Source organism: Patiria miniata, unplaced genomic scaffold, assembly GCF_015706575.1.
Source record: "Patiria miniata isolate m_02_andy unplaced genomic scaffold, ASM1570657v1 HiC_scaffold_11, whole genome shotgun sequence".
NCBI classification, from domain to species: domain Eukaryota; kingdom Metazoa; phylum Echinodermata; class Asteroidea; order Valvatida; family Asterinidae; genus Patiria; species Patiria miniata.
This window is the reverse complement of record NW_024037049.1, coordinates 7,306,972-7,329,493: the sequence shown is the minus strand read 5'-3', so window position 1 is coordinate 7,329,493 and position 22,522 is coordinate 7,306,972. Positions and strand designations below refer to the sequence as shown.

Sequence of the window (22,522 nt, the reverse complement as noted above, 5' to 3'; positions counted from 1 at the left end):
TTGACTTGGGAAAAAAATGACTTGGTTACAACTTAATACATGAAATACTTTATGACAATCCTCCGCCGCCATTTGCTGGAGTTCAATTTATCCCAAAGGGAGGGAGAGAGAGGTCAAACAGCGGTTAGTGCCATTAAAGTACATGTAGTCCTTTGCCAAAATTTAGTTTTGTTCGTTTGGAGGGCAGAAATAAATAGCCCTCAATGTCTGGCATGTTTGGGCGTTAGTTGCATTCCATTTCTTTCTTAATCTGACTATTGAGGTCTTGTGTACTGATGCGTGTACTGCTATAAAAAAGGATAACGAATGCCAAGCCATTGCATTCATTTCAGGTCTATGTATTCACCGCTGAGTATCGTACCATTTCTAACCTATCTACACGTGAAGTTCCTGTTTTGCTGGTTTTCTTTAATTCTTTTATTTGCAGACTTGTTGTGTGATATGTTTTCAACTGTGACATACACGGACAGTGGTGCCGCGATTGCCTTTTTTGCCACTGCTCCCGGAATCTAGTCACACCGGGTTCAACCTGAAGCACAAACACCAGGCACTCCCCGATTGAAGGACCCGAGTCTAAGAGCTACCACTAAGAGCTACCAATGCAGCAAGGGTAAATTCATCCATGGGTTTAACAGAAATTTGATGTTTGGTCATGTGAATCCAATTATTAGCAAATAGTTGTTGGCCGCACTGTTCATGTATGTATATTTCTTGTTAATATTTTCAAAGTATTGGCAAAAATGTTCAATGGAAGTGGGCAAAACAGCATGCAAAGTATGCTTGATTTTTATGTTTGGATGGCAAGCGATTTCCTGCAGACATGACGTCATAGGGCACGCAGTGGATGCTTGTCCAATTCAGATTGTTTTCAAATTGTGCTTAATGTCAATATACCAGATGCCATTTTGTATTTTGTTTTCTGGTGATGATGTGCTTACAATTTTTAATTCTGAACATTTAATACCTGTATCTAGCAGTCAACACAGCAGTTGGTTACAATGTGATACGAAAAGAGTAATGAATACACAAAAGGAGTCCGAACAAATATAAAAGATAAATATTTGCTTTTGCCAGTTTCTGTAACAAATTGTCGGGTCGGTTAATGGAAAGGTTCTTAGCCTCCAAGTTTGCATAATCGATTACATATGTACTTCATCTACCACAGATAAAGCTGAAATCAATGTAAGATTTATTGTTACGGCCAGGAAGTTTTGAATTGTTTTTCCAATCCTCTTATAGGGACAAAGCGCATAGTACGAGTGGGTTCAATGTTTTAATCTGCATGAAAATGTTCTTTTCTTATGTAGAATACCTTTACAGACAAACAACACAAGACAAAGATAAACAAACTAACAATACATTACAAAATCACGAGAACAGATTGTAAGTATAGTATAATAAGGGAATAACAGTGTGAGGAGCCGGTGTGGGGGTGACCGCTGTTAATGGATCGAGACGAAGTCGAGGCCCATTAACAGCGGTCACCCCCACACCCGGTCATTATCACGCAGTGAAGACCGGATCCTCACACTGTTATTCCCATTAATAAATACCTTTTGAACGAAATAAACAGTTAAAATGCTCCAATTTTGTGACTTTTTTCCGGCGATATTTCCAGACTTTTTTGTGTTCATGTTCATGGGCCATATTTTAGCTTAACAGCTATAACGACGTAAACTCAACAGAAACTGCAGCCGTAGCGAAACAAATTACAACAATGTTTTCATATCTTTACCTGATGGAGGAAGCTGAAATCTCGTTTTCCTTGTGTCCGGAATTACAAAGATGCTTGGTTTAGGAAAGGTAAATATGTCGGTGGGTGAAGTGTTTCAAAGAAAATAAATCATAGATCTACGCTTTCGTCGTAAACATCCTCAGTATATACTGCACTGCTGTACGATGTCGTTTCAAAACTTCCTTACGCACGTGCACGCACGCATCCCTGGCAACTGTGTTGCGTACGCGCGCGTCAGTCTCACGCGATGGGGGTTGAGCGCATGTGCAGTGCTCTATTGCTACAAGCTACCGCAGGACTGTTACTGTATTTTGACCAATCATTGGCTTGCATGGGGCTGAACGGGGCTTGATCAATGCTGGTTCAGGGGCCATTTATTCGCTTATATCTTTGAAGCCGGTCCATTATCACCGTTAATGCCCGGCCACGTGATCGAGTCTGGACCAATCAGAAACCATCAACTCTCCAAGGTATTTATTAATGATATATAAAGCACAAAATAAACAAATAATTGAAAGGGCATTGTTTAATAGAGAGAATGAGCTATGATAGATTACAGGAAACATTTTTTTTCATGCATTTATTTGAAGCAACCTACAGAATTTTGGAATAACACTGAATGTGTGATGAACAAAATGTTTATTTTTATTCTCAAACCTGAAAAGATCAGGCGATTAAGAGAGCAAATAACTCTTATTTGTTTATATTGAAATACATGTACTTTAAAACAAGGATCGATCACTCCAGTAAAAATTCTGAGAGAAAACAGCGTCAATTGATTGAATGAATTTCACTCTGACTTGACTTGGACCTATGTACATGTAGTGAGGGTCTGGAGTACTTTTTAAGTTGAAGCGTCCTCCAAATTTTGCCTGATCAACATGAAATTTTGTGACTTTTCCCAACTTTTTAACAGTGGTCATTATGGCACCAAACGCACTTCTGTAGTGTGTTCATTATTACCAAAAACATCGGTGCTCATAAACTTTAGTCAAAAATACTTCCATTTTCAAAACCTATCAAGTATTATCTTTAGACTGAAATTCATGGCTACATAACTTAGTTATATCCCTTAAAGCCATTTCTCCGTGTGGAAACTTACTTAAGTACATGTTCTTGACCTTCTACAGGGATTCTCCTGATAACATAGTTATTTCCCTTAAAGCCATTTCTCCCTGTGGAAACTTACTAAAGTACAAGGTCAAGAACATCATAAAGTGTATCGACATGGCTACATAATTAACAACAATACATGCTCATGCAGAGTAATGTGGCTGCCATTGGTGCGAAAAGCCCATGAAATTTTCACCTTTCTGATAGTTATTACATGAATCACTTGCATTATTACATGAATCACTATAGTCCATCATTTGTAATTTGTGCATTTTGTTCGTTTGAAGCAACAAAAGTGCTCAAAATCTCTAAAGAAGGGTGCTGAACAACTAACCTGATGAAGTTTCAGCTCAGCTTCAGCTGAATATTTCGAGAAAAACAACATTCTAGGATTTCGATTTCAAATCAAAAGTTGCTGAATCATGTTTTGAATTGGGCCTGAATTTAGCGTCTGAGACACGTTCTCAGTGAGCCGATTGCAGCTACCGGTACGCGATGTCGCGCACCGATCCGACGAATTATAGCAACTGCGCGCGCGTGTGCGTCATGTCAACGCTTGCGAATACAAAAAATGAACTACTAACGGAAATTTCCAACGATGCTTCTTAAGACTCACCGTTGGAAAAGGCCTTCTTTCGTTGATTTCTTCAAAATGACAGCTTGCCAGAAAGAATAATTTCACAGGGAGTTTAGTATGCTTTTAAACAATAATTACGCTAGTTACTTTTGGGATAGCTGCAAATGATGGACTCTGGCTTTTCATAACATCACCATAATTATGTACATTTACACCAGTTTTGCCAATTCATGTTGAAACCCGCCAATTTTTTGAATGAAATAAGTAGATAGCATATATTTGGCAGTAACAATGGATATGCCTACATACATGTACAATTACCTGACTGGGACCATTTACACATAAAATACAGAAATTATGCCAAAAAAGTTATTTAGACAAGAGTTTGGAAAACATTTAGAAACATCACCTCTAGTGGTATAGTAGCAATATAGAACCAAGAATGTCATATTATAGAGTAATCGCCAACCAATATTCCTGCCAAATCAGTTGTACGAAAATCGGTCAAAGCATATGGAAATCAATGTGGGGATCACAATGTGCTGTACCCCTCCCTTTCAGAAAAAAAAATACCCGGCTGATATTGAAATCTGTCCGCACTTGGTTATATTTGATGGGGGAGTTGACATTTTTTTAATTAATATATTAACAAAACATACCAAACAACCCTGTAATTTATAAGCACCAATACATTTAAAATCGCTTGCTATGCAACAATGGACACACCACATAAGTGTGGCCATGTTGACTACTGATGACAGTTTGGAAAAGACTCAAAATGTCACGCTGATTATGAATTTACGAATTGTAGGGCATAGCACCACTTACAATGGTACTACAGTCGTGGGGGTCGCAAGGGGGGGGGGGCAAGGGCCAAAGGGGGCAAGGGACAAAAGAGGGGGGGGGGGAAAAGGCGTGAAATCATATTGCTGTTAATTTAATGGGTGGGGGGGGGGGGAAATGTCCCTGCCTGCTCTCGAAAAATGATAAATCGAGAATATGCTGGAAAAGTACAGGGATTCCGGGGAGAAAATGTGCTAGTTTGCACCCCTCTAGAAAACAAATCTTGGCGACGCCCATGACTATATACGACTTACTATGTACTCGATCTGACCGTAACTATTCAATCAATCAAAATAGAAGTCATTTTGAGTTTTCACTAGAGTGATGTTTAAAGTACATATTGTGACGGACGGAAAGTGTAGTTTTTATGTACATGTACATGTTATTGTATTCTAATCTTATGAATGAACTGTAGTATAGTACACCCGTGACTGGGAGTAGCCACTGATCTCTATATAAAGACTGGATAGCTAATAAAGAGCCGCACAATGTATGAATTTGACGCCATATTGGTGAGACCGGCTGGTGATCTACAAAGGACAAGTTGCCGTCTTTATAGACAGCATGATTTCTTTTGTAACGTCGCAGTTCACTTGACTTATATTTTGGCCACCACCACTGACCAACTGACCAAGGTTTTATAACTGGAATTTTTCTAACGTCGTGGTTAGTTTTATAATGCCGCAAATCACTTTTTCGGCGTTTTTGAAATAATAATCACTACGGACATGTGTCCCTTTTAGAACATCATAATATGTGTACGTGACCAAAATGCGTGTCAACTGTTGATACAACGCGCGCGTATTTACGCGTAGAACGTTCGTGTTATACGCGGCCATCTTTGTGAGACCGGGGGCGAATTGGTCAATATGCAAAGTCTACTGTGTGAATGTTGTATGCATATCCGCTATCCAGTCTTTATATAGAGATCAGTGGGCGTAGCTAAGCAATCAGTGCTTGCGCGTATGCACGCACGCGATTGGTTAACAGAGCCCCATAGGTTTCATGCAGCATAATGGTTTAGTGCATGTACTAAGTATGCGCATAGGTAGATTGCTACACACGTGTACGCACGGAAGGTTTCTGGCAAGTGGCAGCAAGCTGCACGAAAGTGAGTTGAGGGTGCTCTCGCTGTGGTATGTATTGCTATATGGTGATTTGCGCTATATGATACGCACGGGCAGTTTAGCCGTTATCGAACCATATCTCCACAATGGCACTGAGCTATGCAATGCGATATTGTTTAGGCAGTGCAGCAATGGCTTGTGCATTGCTATAGTATTCCTGTAATGCAGCATTGGTTATGCATTGCTATACCGGTAGCATTTCTGTAATGCAGCATTGGTTGTGTATTGCTATAGCATTCCTGTAATGCAGCATTGGTTGTGCACTGCTATAGCGTTCCTGGATGCAGCATTGGTTTGTGCATTGCTATAGCAATGTAATGCAGCATTAGTTGGTGTATTACTTATTGGAGTGAACAGTGCGATATCAGTTATGTATTGCAAATAGGGCACGTTCAAAAACCACAGGGCGTTTTCGAATCCCTGTTCTTGACAACACTCGGGTTAACCCGACACGAGAACAGCGGTCTCGAACGTGACGAACAGACCCGAGAGGGCATTCGCGGATCGATTTTTTCACTCCCCGGTTGATGGAGGGTTCGGCGAGGTGCAGCTTGAACAAAATGGCGGACTGTGCAGATTCGTAAATTGTTTTGTGGTGTTTTTTTTGTTGCTAATACCCTAATGATGGGAATAAGAATACCATTATAGTGCAGGTATGCAATTTCATCCCCGCATGTCTGGTTTTGCAACAGTCGTCCTCGTTCATTTGGAATAGGCCTAAGAACAAATTCAGACGATTGTCTGCCATTTTGCATTGCTTTATATCGATGCGACACGCATCCGCGCGTTCGTAACAACCAGCTCGAGAATACGTTCTCGTGTTACCCGCGTGTTGTCAAGAACAGGGATTCGAAAACGCCCACAGATTGTAATAAAGGTACCCAAGACAATTATTACCAAATCATTTAATCATTTAAAGTGTTGTTGTCTCTGTAATTAATCATCGTCGTTACTTGAATTACCGACCATTTAGTTGCCAGTTGTCCTTGTTATTGTGGAATTGCCTTAATAACAGAAGGTCTAAGAATCCATTCCTACGGCGGTAGATTTCCACCCAAAACGAGCCTGCATCCTTTAGCCTTTAGGCTGCTTTGTGTAGTCCCTGGTCCAAGGAATAACTTGGTTTGGGAACAGTCCCGCCACAATATAATTCAATACAAACAAATGAGTTATTTGCTCTCTAAATCGCCACTTTTTCTGTATTGAAAATAACAAAATAAATGCATTTTTGTTCAATAACTTACAGCATTATGTACGATGAACATGAATGCATGTATCCATATATATTTAACCCCCCCCCCCCACCTCCCCTGCGGTTTACAGATATTCAAAACAAGTCCCATGTTGAAATTTGTTTTTTTGGTGTGAAATTTACCATTTTTGGAGTGCTACTGCACAAATGATATACAATTACCCAAGATTTTCTCACCAAATATGAAAAGACCAATGTGTCTGAACTAACCATAGCCAAAGAGAAATTATTCTGAGTGCCCTGGTAAGTGGCATTTTGGATGGTTAAAAATGGGGTAAAAAATGCAATTTTGCTAGTTGTAAAAACATGCTATATTGTAGTGCTTAAAACTATATAAAGGTGATTTTTCAAAAGTGTTTCCATTTTCTTCTTGTACTTAAAGGGTAAGGATGATACTTTGTCGTGATATAGTTACCTTTGTGACATTACTTCGCCTTTTGGCTTGATGACCTTTGAAAATAACGCAAATAAAATAGATTTTTGCAGCCTCAATATTGCCCCAAAATGGCCAAAACACAAAAGTCTATGTTACTTAGTCCCCAATTCCTTTCATACCACCAAGTATGAAAAGAATTCGATTTTGTTTTAGCGTGGACACTTATATGAAGTATTTACACAAAATGACTCTTATGAATGATTTTAGATCAGACTAATGCGCGAAAAGAACAAAAAAGGGGACGTGGCTGTCGTTCTTTTTCATTTTTTTGCTGATACCATTGCAACACAAGGGGAGAGGAGAAAATTAAACCAGTTTACACTGATATAAAAATATAACTTAAAATTGATTTTAGGTCACACTAATTACCTTCAAGGGAATGTACAACATTTGCTTTTGCTGCAATTTTCAGAAAGAAATTAATTTGGAAGATCAGTAACATATCAAATATTGCTAAAATAATTTATTTCACGTTTTGGGTTTGAAGATGCTGGAAAAACCAAGAAAAACAATCATGTTCTTATAGTGTGGTTCCCTGACACCACTGAGGATGAAACAGCACAATTTATAGACTTTTGGGAATTGTAAGGTCAGAGAATCAGTCTAGCAGGCCAGTACTCCTTCACAGGTGTGTGATTAATTGCACAGAAAATGCGGAGTAAAGAATTATGGAAAATTAGGAGCAGTTTTTTTGGGAAAAAAAAACAGTTTTCTCCAACGCTGGTCGGCCCAAAAAAAACCCCATTTTTTCGAAAATGTCAGCACACAATTAGCCACGATTTTACAGGATGCTTTAGACTGTCATTCTCTAACAATCCAGTAAGGTATTTTATGATGATATGATTATTTTGTTTTGTGATGTTTGCAAATGTTGTATCTTCCCTTTAAAAGCGATGGGAAAAGTGCGGAGGGGACAGCGCCTCAACCCCCCACCATGTCCATTTTGGCTCCTATCGTCGCAAGGCATTATTTTGTTAAATCTTGCCAAGTTTCTCTGACAGTTGTTTTGATGTCTTGCTTTTATTTTGACACCAAATTTATTAAAATAGGGCTACTTTCATCACAAATTTCCAGTTACCAAAGCAGTATAGGGGTTAAATGTTAACTTTTCCATTACATGGAGCATATATAACGTACATCGGAGGGCGCAAAAGAGCATCGACTTTAATAACCATGACAACAGAACATTTTAACAGGATGAATTGAAAGTTTACAGATGTACGACAGATATTCGGAGTCCTGTCATTAGAGGTATCAACTTTTGCTTAAGATAATGGGTAATTATCCGAAAGCACAGGTAGCAGGAGCTGGCGAATTAAAAAAAAAAATATATATATATATATATATATATATAGTTCTTTGTACATATCAGTTTTCAGGAAAACTGATATGTACAATGTGCTATATAATTTTTTTTTTTAATTTGCCAGCTCCTGCTACCTGTGCTTTCGCATAATTACCCATTATCTTAAGCAAAAGTTGATACCGTTGGGCAAGGAGGTCATTGGGAAATTAGAACCACAGAATTAATAAGGGATACCTTGAACACAACAAAGTCTTTCCAAACAAACAGTAAGACAACATGTGCAAAATGATGGTTTGAGGGCAGATAGTTGATATAAGCTCTTTGGGTATATAGTGTGAAAGTCTGGCAAGTCACATTCACTTTTTGTCTAGTCAGTTATATACACATTTTAGGTCCATTACATGGTGCACTGATGTGCACTGTTCTGGTAAAATCTTGCAAGGTTTTGGAGGTTAACTAACATGTTCTATTGGAAGTGAACTAAACCTCGTTCATATTAACAAAAACATTGGTTGAGTTACCCGTCAATTATCTCGGCAGAACACTGCTGTGTGTGCGTTGCTGGCTAGGACAATGTTTATGTGTGCGCACTCCCCTGTTCGACAATTCCATGATTGTTTCATATAGCACATTATGTAGTGGACTAGTGCATGAGTAATCTGTGTATTAGTATACAAAATAACATGGTTTGAGGGTGGACAGTCGATATTCGCTCCCCGAGGTATTGGAAGTTGACAAACTAGTTCCTGAGGCAAAGCCGAGGAAACTAGTTTGTCAACTTCCAATACCAAGGGGAGCTAATATCAATGACCAATCGAAATAAACCATGTTATATTTGTTTTACTATACCTTATACATTTTTTTGTTGCAGGATGCATCTAAAACAAAATCTTTGAAGAAACTTGTCCAGCTCACCTAAAGAACCTTATTTCTCAACTTCACTAGTTCGGTTCGTTTGCAACACAGCAACTACAGTCTAAAAACAGTAGTTTGTGGACAACTGTCTTTTGTACAGAATGCATCTTTATCATCCATAACTATTCTCCAGTTGATTTCACGAAAAAGTGCATAGCTTGCGCCATGTGTAAGACTTACGCAACAAATTTGTTGCGCAGCTGTGCAATAAACTTACGATCGATTTCACAAAAACTTGGCGTAGCTGCACAACGTTTTGAATAATTTAAACATCTTGGACAAGGATAAAAACAGCATTTACGACGGCTGTTTGTGTGTGAATTTGTTCTTTCGCAAAACAGTAGTTGGATCACCTCAGGCTGTCATTTTGAAAACGAATTTGTCTGACTTTTCTTTCGTTCAGCAACTCTCAAAATCATGTTACAAGTAAAATAGAATTTCATTTACTTCAAACATAAACTTGTGAGTGTCTTGTATCAACCTTGTTAAGTTGTGCAATAACGGGCTCTACAAGAGTGCCGATTTGCTGGTAAAATATGTCATTTTCAGTCGCTACGCCACAACTTACACCACCTAAAATAATTGCGCAAGTTACGCCATATTTTGTGAAATGTGTCATAAGTAAACTGTTGCGCAGCATGAAATGTTGTGCAACTTACGCAATAAATTGTTGCGCAAGTGGAGTTGCGCCATTGCGTAAGGTTTCGTGAAATCGGCTGCAGTCTGTCATCATTGAACTTGGGAAAATTAGCATTTACGTGTACCGTGCAGCCATCTCTTTGTGTGTAGCTCACTTTGGCAATTTTCGTGCGTGCGTACTATACCCATGCAACAGTTCCACGAAAGTGCATGTGTAGGAGACTGTTGCATGGGTAACCTGTGTTACATTATACTATGCATGCGTATTTACCCTGTGCGCAAATCCTAGTGCGCGCTTGGTAAACAGCAAAAATAACATCTGGCACGTGATGGTGAATTGACCAACGAGAATTCGGTTCTCAATCATGAATATTATACAAATATAACATGGTTTGAGGGTGGACAGTCGATATTTGCTCACGAGATATTGGAAGTTGACTAACTAGTTCCTGAGGCGAAGCCGAGGGAACTAGTTTGTCTATGTTATATTAGTTTTACTATTCCTCATTCAGTTGGCAATTTTTTTTTTATACATGCACCTAAAACAAATTTTTTGGAGAAACCTGTACAGCTCACCAAAAGAATATTGTTGCTCAACTTCACTAGTTAGGTTCGTTTGCAATACAGTAACTACAGCTGTAAATTCCCCCCCCCCCCCCACAGAAGTGTGGTTGGGGTCTACGAACGAATACTTACCTGTAGAGCAATACTACTTATGCATATTCCCCCTACCGGCAGGTATTTTCCGCTAAGAGTTATATACAATAGCGCCCTCCGGCGCCCTACCCATAATACCCCGCGGCATGCGTGCCTCGTGAGCGTCCTCTTTTCTCGAGCGCTAAGTCGGAATACAACAAAGTACCCAAGGCATCGAGAAGAGTGGGGTAGGGGGGAGGGATGCTCTACAGGTAAGTATTCATTCGTAGACCCCAACCACACTTCTGTGGGGGGGGGGGGGGAGTCTACTTCACTCTACTTACTTGTAGAGCAATACTACTTATGCATAGACTAGCACCGTCAAGGAGGTGGGTCATGCGAGATGCTATTGTGCTTTCACAGGGGCACGTAACAATACGTGTAAACCCTGGATGGGCCCGTCGCTCCACATGTGGGTGGACAAGGCAGCCCAAAAAGGTCGGCATGATAAAGACATTAGTCATAATGGTAGCCTCAACATGCCAACAGAGATGTGATCCCCGATTTTGGGAATCACATGTAATGAATTACAGCCCACCGATACCTACACATAAGAGTTCGGTGGGTCACACAAAATAAAAATTATCATGAAAAGCAAAACATCATAACATGGTACATATAGACACTATAATATGCACATGTACATGTACAGAGCTCAATAAAGAATCAGAGTTAGGAGACACCAATGCTGGGGAGGTCTCCGGTCTGAAAATGTCTTGAGAACATGGTGGGGCTCAGTCAGTCGCCCTCAACACTGTTCTCCCATGCTCTGCCTTTCATTTTGTGCATGCGGACCAATCACACGGATTCTGCCGTTGATATGCCCGTGGTTTCATGGATGACCGTAGCCAACCTTCAGGCAATCTTGTCATGAAAGCCTGCAGGTATGGTGGGGTCACCATGATAAATACATGTCATGAAAGGCCTGCCTGTATGGCAGGGTCGTCATGACAAAAAACATGTCACGAGAAGCCTGCTTGTATGGCAGGGTTGTCATGACAAATACGCGTCGCGAGAAGCCTGTTGGTATGGCAGGGTTGTCGTGACAAATACATTTGTAACTGCAAGTGACCGGTTCAAAGCGTCCCAGTGCAGCTAATGTACGACGTTAAAAGTCATGATTGGCACCAAATATTCTCCGTCTGGACAAGAATGATTTGATGCCCGGAACAAAGACGTCCGGAGGCACAGAGGGCTCCGACAGTCCTTAGTATAAATCCCTCCTTAGGGAGCAGACATCAAGTCATGATCAGCACCAAAATTCGCTGTCTGAAACGGACAAGAATCATTTGATGCCCAGAACAAAGACGACTTCGACCGTCTTAGCTCAAAAAAACTTCCGTAGGGATCAGACGCCAAAGTCATGAGCGGCACCAACATTTTTCATCTGGAATGTACAATGATTTGATGCCTAGAACAAAGATGTCCGGAGCATTACAGCATCCAGTACATCAGGAGAAATTCCTGCGGAGCTGGGTGAAGGAAACCCAAGCTGTGCTGGAACAGAATATTGTTCTGCTTGGAAGAACATTTGTACCTTCAACTGGTGAACCAAGGGAATGGTTATAGCCCTGGAAAACCAATCAATGGGGTCAACATGGAGTTAAGAAGAGGACCTCGTCGTCCTTCTGCTCCAGTTGATTAAGTACCCGAGGGATAAGAGGAAGACGACAGGAAGGTGTATATAAGTAGCCTGTCCGCCTTCCTCACCATCGTATTCGTGTGCCATGTGTAGGGGTCAGGAATCCTCATTCATTAGCCTGGAAATCTGTGACTAGTTCATGAAACAAGTCAGATTGACATGTGGTTAGTTGTCCTTGCTTGGGAGGAGGACCGTTGAAAGCAAGAAGCTATGAGGAAAAAACCCCAATGGGGTATTTCTCAAGTGAGTGTACACAGGTGTGCAGGCTGCCTGCCCACCTGGTCGTCGATGTAAACTACAACTGTGTCAAAGTCACATTTAACCAGGATCATCTGGCACAACACCGAATATAGAAGTAATATCGCAGTTTCTCCGAGACTGCCAGCATCTCAAGTATGTTAATGGAACTTGAATGATGCTCACACAGGGCCTCACCAATCCGCCACTAGATGCGTGTGGTGGGAAGTTAACTGGCAGGGTAACATGTCCGCCATGACAGTTAATGAATTAGGCTGCAATCTGTGAGAGGCCCACCCTTGTGAGGTTGGCAACGCCGAACCACAGGAGGTACTGCACAAGTCAGGTCATGGCCTGCACTGAATGCAGTGAGGACTGGGCCGATACAAGCAAATAGGTGAATGCCACCAATCTTTGTTTCCACGGCGCAGTCATATCGCCTTTACTATCTGAGCAGAGGCCAGGAGTGAGGCGGAAAAAAGGCTGGATGGAGACCCCATGAAGTTGCAGCGAGAATCTTGGTTTGAAAACCGCGAAATTTTCAGTGCTCTGGCCTGAAAATGAGTTGCAGTTGTGTACCCTTCAGGCCAGGGCTCATTTGCTATGCTGATGTGTTAGACAGTCGACTAAATCTTATCAACATCTTTCCAAGGGAAATACAAGACGGGCGCAACACTGTGCTGGCCCGATGGTATTGATGTCAGCCTCAAAGTCTCTCTGACGAGCTCCTACGAGACAGATGGGTGGAGGTCGTCATGAGTCAGGTAGGTCACTTATGGAAATCATCAAAACAACTGAAGCCGAATCGAAATCGCTGTTACATTATCCTATGTGGCATGGCGTACAGAAAATGTTGCTAGCATAGCCACACAAAATCATCTGGGCAAACTTCAAGAGGTATGCAGTTGAGAAAACAAACAACTGTTTGTTCTTCACCTGCGCTGGCCCACATGTAGTTGACATCGACCAATATGGATGTAAACATCGATATCCACAGCAAAAGAAAAGATCTTTGTCCGTTAAAAACTTAAAAGGTGGGACTCGAATCTTTGGCGGGCGCCCTTTGACGGGAGAAACAGTTCATCAATCATGTTACCCCGGCGGGCCAAGATTGCTAGGGTCTGCACTCGAGTAAAATTATAGAGTACCGAGTGCAGACCGTGAAATTGATAAAGAAAATAGCGGTCAACACGTCCGCTAAGACTGTCGAGTCAAGATTAAAACATTAAACCTAATGTACTTCATGAGGGTAAAGAGGGAGGCTGAACGCGTATCGCCGAGCCCACTTTAATTCTACTGCAAAGTGTATTCAAGCTTCTGCGAGTATTATTTACGAAGAGCCGCTTGAATAATGGGGTCCCTCTACTGCTGACAGCTTGTGCTTAGCTGCATTGAAGAGGGAAGATGTGACAAAAAAATACAGAATTTCGCTAACGGAAAACGGTAATGATCACATTATTGCTTGAAGAGCAGCAGGCAGTTTGAACACAGGCACAATCTTTCGAATGTGGTCCACAACATGCCTGCAAGAGTCGAATAGACCCCGTAAACGAGAACCGTAAAACATATCTGGAGGGACGAGTTGCACACGGCCACAGTCAGTTGTCGAACAACTCCCTCGGAGACAATGGACAGTGTACATACACAAGTAATGCACACATGTACAATGTACATGAAAAATGTAGCGATCTCAGTACAGCAAGAAACACCGCCACACGGCTAAGCACTGCGCGGCGTGTCCCATTGTCCTTGAGTCACCCAACCCTGATTAATGTAGAGGGCTACAGAGTTCACGGCTCGCAACTGAACTAAGACGGACGTTTCATTAACGTGCACGCCTGACAATACATGTACATGTATAAAACGTATATGACCGATAATAAAGCTGAGAACAATTGCAAGGCTTGTAATGAGTGGGCCGAAAAACCGAGTCCTCATCCCGGTAGCGTATGCTGCGGTGGGATCGGTGCAATAAACTCGCCCGGATTAGAAAAAAATAATGAAGCTGTTCCCGCCTGGGAAATGGACACCACTTTGTCCGTTGTCGATGTGTTTCACATTTGATCCAACAGAGGTCATTGTTAGATGTGGAGCCCGTCCTGCGCTTGATTTGAAAAAAAAAATTATCGGGCGGAGGGGGCTCATCGGCGGAGGGTAATTTAAGTACCCGTGTAATGTCCCTCTGCAGCAAACGGAATTTCGTTTCCGCGATGTACAGCCATTGTAACCGGTCTGATTCTTCGTCATCATCGGATGAATCAGCCGAATGCGAAGGCCAAAATGACCCCGATGACTGAGAGCCGTCTGGAGGGGCTAGTTGTACAGAACCACGCGGTGGTGGCTGGGCAACACCCTCGGAGATAATAGACATACATCGTGCATAATACTATGCAGATGGTGAAGTCCCGTTCGCCGTAGGCCGGGCTTCCGGTATAGCGCGCAACCATGTGTGGTATACATGAACGTGTACATGTATGAACATGTGTTTTTTCTTTTTTGTACATGTACATGTACCTCATTGTGCTTGGCCACGCAATCGTGACCAATGAGTGACGACTATGAAGCATTCACTGCAGATAAAGACTCCAGGAGCAAGGCTAACTGTGTGCGGTATGTCCCTTTGTTCACGGAGACTGTAAGGCTAGACCAACAACCGAGGGTTGTGGGGCGTGGCTCGCCACTCCAGGGGGGCCACCATTAGGGCCCGTCTGGCGTCCTGCAGACATAGCCGATAGTGTAAGTAAAATCGACTGAAATGACTGTAGGAAAACAGACCTCGAGATCGAGTCCTCACGTCAGGAGCGTTTGCCCCGGTGGGACCGGTCAGAGGAACCTTCAGAATCTGAAGAAGAACGGCGTAATCGGCGATCAGTTTTCTTCTTCTTGCTATTCCTCTTTGAAGAACGGCCCCAGGATGTGTTTGACTACAAGTCAGAAGACACCTGGGGCACCGGGACCCCCGAACAACGGAAAAAATCCGATTATGAGAGTCGTTCCTCTGAGCGAGATAGCACGGGGCCATCGGTCCGGGATCCCCCCGGTCGACCGGCTCCGCATCGCTCATAATGTACCCGGCCGACAGCGCCTCAGGCCCCGTGGGCTGAGTGAGCGCTGGACGGACCGGTAGCCTGTTTAATAGCCCATCCCGACAACCAGTGGTGTTCGGCACTGTGTCGGGAGGACACGGGTGACTAGAGCCCACCGAAGTGTGACGGCTAGTCCCCTTGGGCTGCCCCGTGATCGGGGGAGGGCCAGGTGACACAGCGGTGCTCGTTGCCGAGCCACGCTTGCCCTGACGGCCCTTCTTAGGCTTTGCTCCGGCACAGGAGATATGTTTTGGAGGAACCTTGCCGGAGTGTGCCTTTAGTTTGGGTGTTCTGCCTGAGTTGACCGGAAAAGGTGACCGAGGTCCCCTTAACTGATCGGCGGAACTGCCAACTCCCCCAGCCGACTGTGGCTGAGGGTGCCGGACGAGAGACTGCTGCCGCGGTAATGTCGTAGCGTTAACGGCAGAGTCCCCCGAGAACTCGGTCCGTCCCGTGGGAGAGGAATTCCCCCCGGTTTGTGACAGATCGGTTCTCCCCAAACGCTGCAAAATAATCAAATAAATACAACCAAGAAGATGATGAGAAACTCTACAAACTGTTGTTTTATTAACTCTTTTATTATAAACTTCTCTTAAGCGCAAAAAAGGGTAGTAAATGACGAGGAAAACAGCGAGCTATTTTACACACGTCCTACCCGACCTGCCGCTAAGAGAAAAGAGGACGCTCACGAGGCACGCATGCCGCGGGGTATTATGGGTAGGGCGCCGGAGGGCGCTATTGTATATAACTCTTAGCGGAAAATACCTGCCGGTAGGGGGAATATGCATAAGTAGTATTGCTCTACAGGTAAGTAGAGTGTAGTAGACACAGTTGTTTGAGTTCAACTTTCTTTTGTACAGGAGTCAATGTTATTGTCCATAAATTTCTCCAGTACGGCATCATTGAGTTCGGGAAAAATTACACGAACTGTGAAATCATGCATCTCTCTTGGGCGATGCGTAGTAGACTGTCGCACGGGCAGTCTACTACGTGAATCCTTGCACGCGCATTTGGTGAACAGCAAGAATAATACCTGGCACATGATGGCGAATTGACCAATAAGACTTCGGCTCTCGATCATGAATATGTATGAGGTATAGTAAAGTAATCTACTACACAAGCTAATTTACCCTGTGCCTATGAATCCTCAAAGGCATGGTCGGTAAAAAAAAAAACTAGCAGCTGACATAGACCAGTAAAAATTTGGCTCTCCATTATGAATATGTATGAGGTATAAGTAGGCCCTAATAGATGTTACGGTATAATAACGACTAGGTTTCCTACATGTAGCTTGACATACACTGTAGTTATTTTATGATTAAATAAAAATAGAAGACTTTCCAATTCTTGAGCAAAACTCTTTTTAATAATCTTATACTCACTTCTGGAGCTCATCATTGAGTTTGAACGAGTAAGTGCACGAATTACTGCCTCTGCTTGTGTTGGTCCTAAGAGAGGATCCTTTTCGAACACTCGGAGAGCATCATATGCAATGCGTAATTTTCGGCACCTTCAGAAAGAACAGGAAAAGTTGTGTTATACAAACACAAATGCCCCGTCACAGTGACTGTTCGCATAAGAGGACAACACCCTTTGAACATAAGGTTTCCTTGGAGCTATCTGGGCCAAAATGAATCCCCCAAATCAAAGGTGATTTGTGAGTCCATGACGGGACAATACTTACCTGCTAAACTTTACAAGTGCATATTTCTCTAGCCTAAGGTTCCCAATCGCTAGCTTTTTAAACCACAGTAAATAGTGCCCTCAGTACCCGCATCAGTCTAGTACTCTCATCCTCTTTATCCCTAGGCAAGTACTCACAAATCACCTTTGATTTGGGGGGAGTCCACTTCTGGAACTTTCTTACCTGTTAAACCTTACATTTGCATAGATAAGCACCCGCTGTAGCAGGAGGGCTAAGAAAAGGTAGCCTTAAGTATTACTATTATTAGCACTGTCTGGATTAGATTGGAATGTCCCCTCATGTCTTCACCAAAATTGAAAGGTAGACATTGCCAAAGTATGTGGAAATGGAGTGCCAGTCGACTAGATGCTAGAGGCAGTTAATCTGTCCTGACAGTTAGTTGGGATGAGATGCCATGGCAGCCGAGAGGGCTACTTGTCCCGTTTAGCCTTCTGAACATAAAATGTCCTTCAGGTAGCAACAGACACAGGTTGATGGCATTTTCCAAGCAGCCACCTGTAAAACGTTTGGCAGGGGCCATATTCACAAAACTCAAATTTAAGTCACAAATCTAAGCACCCTGCTAACTTAAAGGGAATGTACATCATTGGCTTTTGCTGTAATTTTCAGAAATGAACTATTTGAGGGATTAATATAAGAGATAAAATATTGTTACACTGACATGTTTGAAGTTTTGTGTTCGAAAATACTGGAATCACCAAGAAAACAAAAATCCTTCAAGTAGTCTGGTTCCCTGACTCCACTAAAGATGAAATGGATCAATTTATAGATGCCGGAAAATTGTAAGGTAAGGGAACCAGTGTAGCTGGCCTGCACCCGTTCATGAACATTTAACCAATAGTAAACAAAACTTGGACTAAAAAATTGGTAAATTTGGAGCAGTTGTTGAAAAATTGTTGGGTTTTTCCAACGGTGGTCGGCTGACCACCGTTGGAAATTTGTACAATTTACCACTTTTCTTAAAAATGACTTCACACCAGGTGCCATAATTTTACAGGATGCTTTGGACTGCCATTTACCAACATCCTAGTAAGGTATTTCATAAAAATGTGGTAGTTTTGTTTTTCGATGTTTGCAAATGTTGTATATTCTCTTTAAGCTTAATTGGGATATTCACGAAAGATCTAAGCACCCCACTTATCTTAGTGCTCAACTTAACTTAAGTGTTCAAAGCAATCACTCTTGCTCATGCGCAAAACATTAAAGACATAAACGTTGCTATGCAGCAGCAGTTCAATCAGTGTGTGCATGTTTCCTTAACATAATCATGCGACGCAGTTTCCTAGCTGAAGTTTAGTGCATGGAAAATGTCTGCGTCACGCACGTGCACGTGTACGTCCAACGAGTTAGTCATGTACAGGGTTCTCCCCTGGATTTTTTCAAAACTGTGGGGGAAGTTTTGTTGTGATTCACCAACCTGTGAAGCCACGGCGTGGTAGGTCAAAAAAATTATTTCGCCAATTTTTTGGGCTGCTGATTGAATCATGGAGAAATAAAAACACATGATGGAATGGAGCATATTGAACAAGGAATCATGTAGTTTTGTGCCTGGATTATTTTCCTTTGTACCACGAAAATTATCAAGACTGACCATCAAAAGTGATTAAAACTTGCCTCACCTAATTAAAAATATATTTGAGGTGGTTGATTCCACTATATGCTTAACGTACATGTACATCACGGCCCCTCGCGCCATCAACATTCAGTCTGGCCGGCCGTACATCGCGCCTTGCACACGGCGCAGTTATCAGTGTGCATTACTGCACTGTGTACGGCCCATCCCACGTGGCCGAAAATTTTGCACTACTGCTTCTAAGAAGCACGCTACGATGTTTCGCCACAAGTTCGAGCTTTGCAATCTCGTCATTTTAATGGAAAATGCATGCACATAAAAATAAGATCACGTTCTGTGAATTAATTTGCAGAAATTCTCTTTCTCCATCGATGTTTGTTTGGTGTTTTTAGGATCCAACTTCAGCCAACATCATCATCATGTACATGTGCATGCACGCACGAGGCAGTAGTCGCTGGTTCCAGTCCTTCATCTTAGCATTGATACTGTTGCACGCGATGGGAACCAGTGTACCATGCTGTATGCGCTAATATATAGCTGGGTCCTGGCGGTAGACGCGAACAACCCATGCATCAGAAATACGGGATTTTTGTCCAGATTTTGCATGTCAAGATGAAAAAATGGCGTATGAAACGATTATGTTGTGCATTTTAATGGCTTGTATAATAATTATATTGTGCGTATCGGGGGCTGAAAAATGTGATCGGCATTTTTGTCGGCGTATCGGGCCGCAAGTCCAGCGTATCGGGCCAATACGCACGTTTGTACGTGGGGAGAACCCTGATGTAGTCAGGTGGCATACGGTCGGAATCGGTCCAAAGCACCAAACTTGCCAGATAGATTCTTATAGCCCTAAAGGGAATATTTAGAAGGTGTGACACCTGAAATTGTTTTGGGAAGGGTGCCTAATTTGCATAAAGCGTTAATCCCTGCCATGTAATATATTTGTTCCCATCTTTGGGTAGATGTTTATTTTTCATGCTGTGTAATATATTTGTTCCCATCTTTGGGTAGATATATATTTTTCATTTTTTGAAAAGTATATTTTGGGGATTTTACATACATACCCTTATTCTTAAGTAACATTTTCTAAAGAATATCGGAGACTTGAAGATTATCAGGACATAATAAAGATAAAAAATGGCTACCATTATACCCTAAAGTTGCGCGCATTTCCTTTTCCTCAGATATCATCACATAGTATTGCCAATACTCAGTATTGATGAGCTCCATTGCACGGTTTGACTGCTGCCAGTGGTGGCGCTGCGGAACATCTTTTAACTTGCATAAATTGGATATAAAAGTTCTGAACTTGTTGCACTGTTCAAGTTCTGAACTTGTGGAACAGCTTTTAAGTTGCCTTGCATAAATTGGTAATAAAAGTTCTGAATTGTTGAACTGTTTGAGTTCTACACTTGTGGAACAGTTTTAAATCAAGATGAAATGAATATGGTAGTTCTCAACCTGTTGAACAGTTTGCATAAATTGAATATGATAGCTCTGAACTTGTCGAACTTTTAAACAGTTGTTAACTTGAATAAATTGGCTATTAAAAGTCAACCAATCAGATGACGAGGATTTATTCAGGTGTTATATAAAACAAGTAATGAATGTTTCACGTTCGTGCAATGGAAAGAATAATTTCATTCGGTGACAGATGAAATGTCCCATTCCACTCGGCTTCGCCTCGTGGAATGGAACATTTCATCTGTCACCTCATGAAATCATTCTAACCATTGCACTCACAAACATTCATTATTTGTATAATATTGTTCAACATCCCCTATTGAATGCATAAACAAATTCATGTACACACGGAAGTATAAGGCAAACACAGTACGCCCCTTCAGCAGCTTCGCTGGTGGGGCATAAAAAGCTGTGATCATTACAAATATTTGCCATAGTACAGATGTGTATATTATTTTCCATCATAAGCAGAGAAAGGTAATATATATGAAAAAAAAAATGAAACAGAACACAAAAAAAGCCCACAAAATATGCCATTCATAACCCACTAAGAGGGGGTGGTGGGTGGGGGGGGGAGGGTGTTCAAACCATACTTTTAATTGGGGCGCTGTTCAAATTCGACGATTATTAACACTTTATCACAGAATAGCGGGGGGAGGGTGGTTTCAATTTTTTCACGAATTTTTATGGGGAAAAAAAGCTGTTTTTTTTCCGGTTATTTTGGTGGGAGGGGTCATTTAGATATGATGACATCATCGAATGTTTGTTTACAACTTGAAAAACCAGTTTAGTTGACACAAATATATATGACAAACCTTGCTTTCAGCTGCAAATTTTTCTCTGTGACATGATCTTTTGCTTTGGTCTTAGTAGACAGCTGCATTTTCAATTTATCTTTTTGTTCTCTTGTTGCGTAACAATTCTTTTTAGACTGATGAAGGTCCTTAAATTGCTGGGCAAAGCTGGAACTGAGTTTGTACAGATGTGCAACATCAATCGATTCCCCAATCATTAATCCTGTTGAGAAAGCAAAAACAAAAAATATCATAATTGCATCTTCAGAGAAAAAGATGAGAATCAATTTATTATTGAGATGGTTTCAAACATCATTGTTGATGTCTGAAATAGAATTCAGCCTATTCATGTACATGTCCTATCAGTTTTGAACATGACATAAAATGCAATACAAAAATGCTGAAACAGCCATGTGCTTGTCCATGAACATAAATCTAGTTTTTAATTTCAACTGTTAAATCCAGAGATGAAACTGGCAGTTTCAAGGCAAAAATGTTTGAAAATAGGCTGGGGTGCAAGGCAGTCATCTAACCTACACTTGGTGTTATCGTCCATTTCTTCTGAAACCTCAGAAAATAATGCAATATGTGGAAGCATGGGAAACTATAATTTCAAATACGTTATGGGTTAGTGCTTAAACTAATTTCAAGCCATAACCTACCGTGCCATACTAAGATCTTTCTTATGTGTTCCTACCATACAAACTGTGTATTGACGACTGGTATATGCTTGTAGTACATAACGGTATCTGCTGTTTTTATCAAATTTGTTGAATTTTTTTAATTGGATCTTCCACGGAAAAATATGACCTTTGGAAAGAATTTTAAAAGTCGGAATCCTGATTAAAATCGAAAAAATTTCATCTATGTTGTAAAAAATTCCCTCCTACTAGTAAGGCAAAGAAAGCAATAACAACTTCTGCTTCCGATTACATTGCATTTGAAAATAGAGTAGGTAGGGTTGGCCTAATAAGTAGTTAATTAATTAATGCACTGTGATAATTAAACAGTTACCAGGCAGAAGTCTTTTAGGTGTATCTGTCTTATTTGCCTCCACTGTCACCACTTTCTGCTGTGCATCTGGAAGATGACTTCCTTGCTTTTCCAGAATGTTCTTTTTTTCATGATTTAGCTGCTTGTTGTTGGACTCTATCACATGTAATCTGAAATAAAACACAATGCTATTTCATTTTAGATTTAAGAAGTCAAAATTCCTGCAGTCTACCGGTAAGTCTTGTATACGTACACTTGTACATGTAGTCCAGTAAGCAGTGAAATTTAAGTGCCCTACCCTGACATTTTAGTAAAAGCCAATTCCTTTTTACTCAAAAACCTTTCAATGGTTGCCATTAACAAACAGAAAAAAAATCCTCCATATT

General features: G+C 41.4%; 1 protein-coding gene across 2 annotated transcripts in view; it reads right to left on the bottom strand.

The window, feature by feature from the left end:
• Nucleotides 1–22,522, bottom strand: part of LOC119743429 (clathrin heavy chain linker domain-containing protein 1-like) — a 59,690-nt gene that overhangs the window by 20,058 nt on the left and 17,110 nt on the right. For both annotated transcript variants that reach the window (XM_038219832.1, XM_038219838.1), the window contains exons 2-4: nt 22,158–22,306; nt 21,165–21,366; nt 16,987–17,114 (exon numbers count right to left, since the gene is read on the bottom strand). In XM_038219832.1, coding sequence (XP_038075760.1) covers nt 16,987–17,114; nt 21,165–21,366; nt 22,158–22,306 — 479 coding nt within the window. The remainder of the gene's footprint in view (nt 1–16,986; nt 17,115–21,164; nt 21,367–22,157; nt 22,307–22,522) is intronic.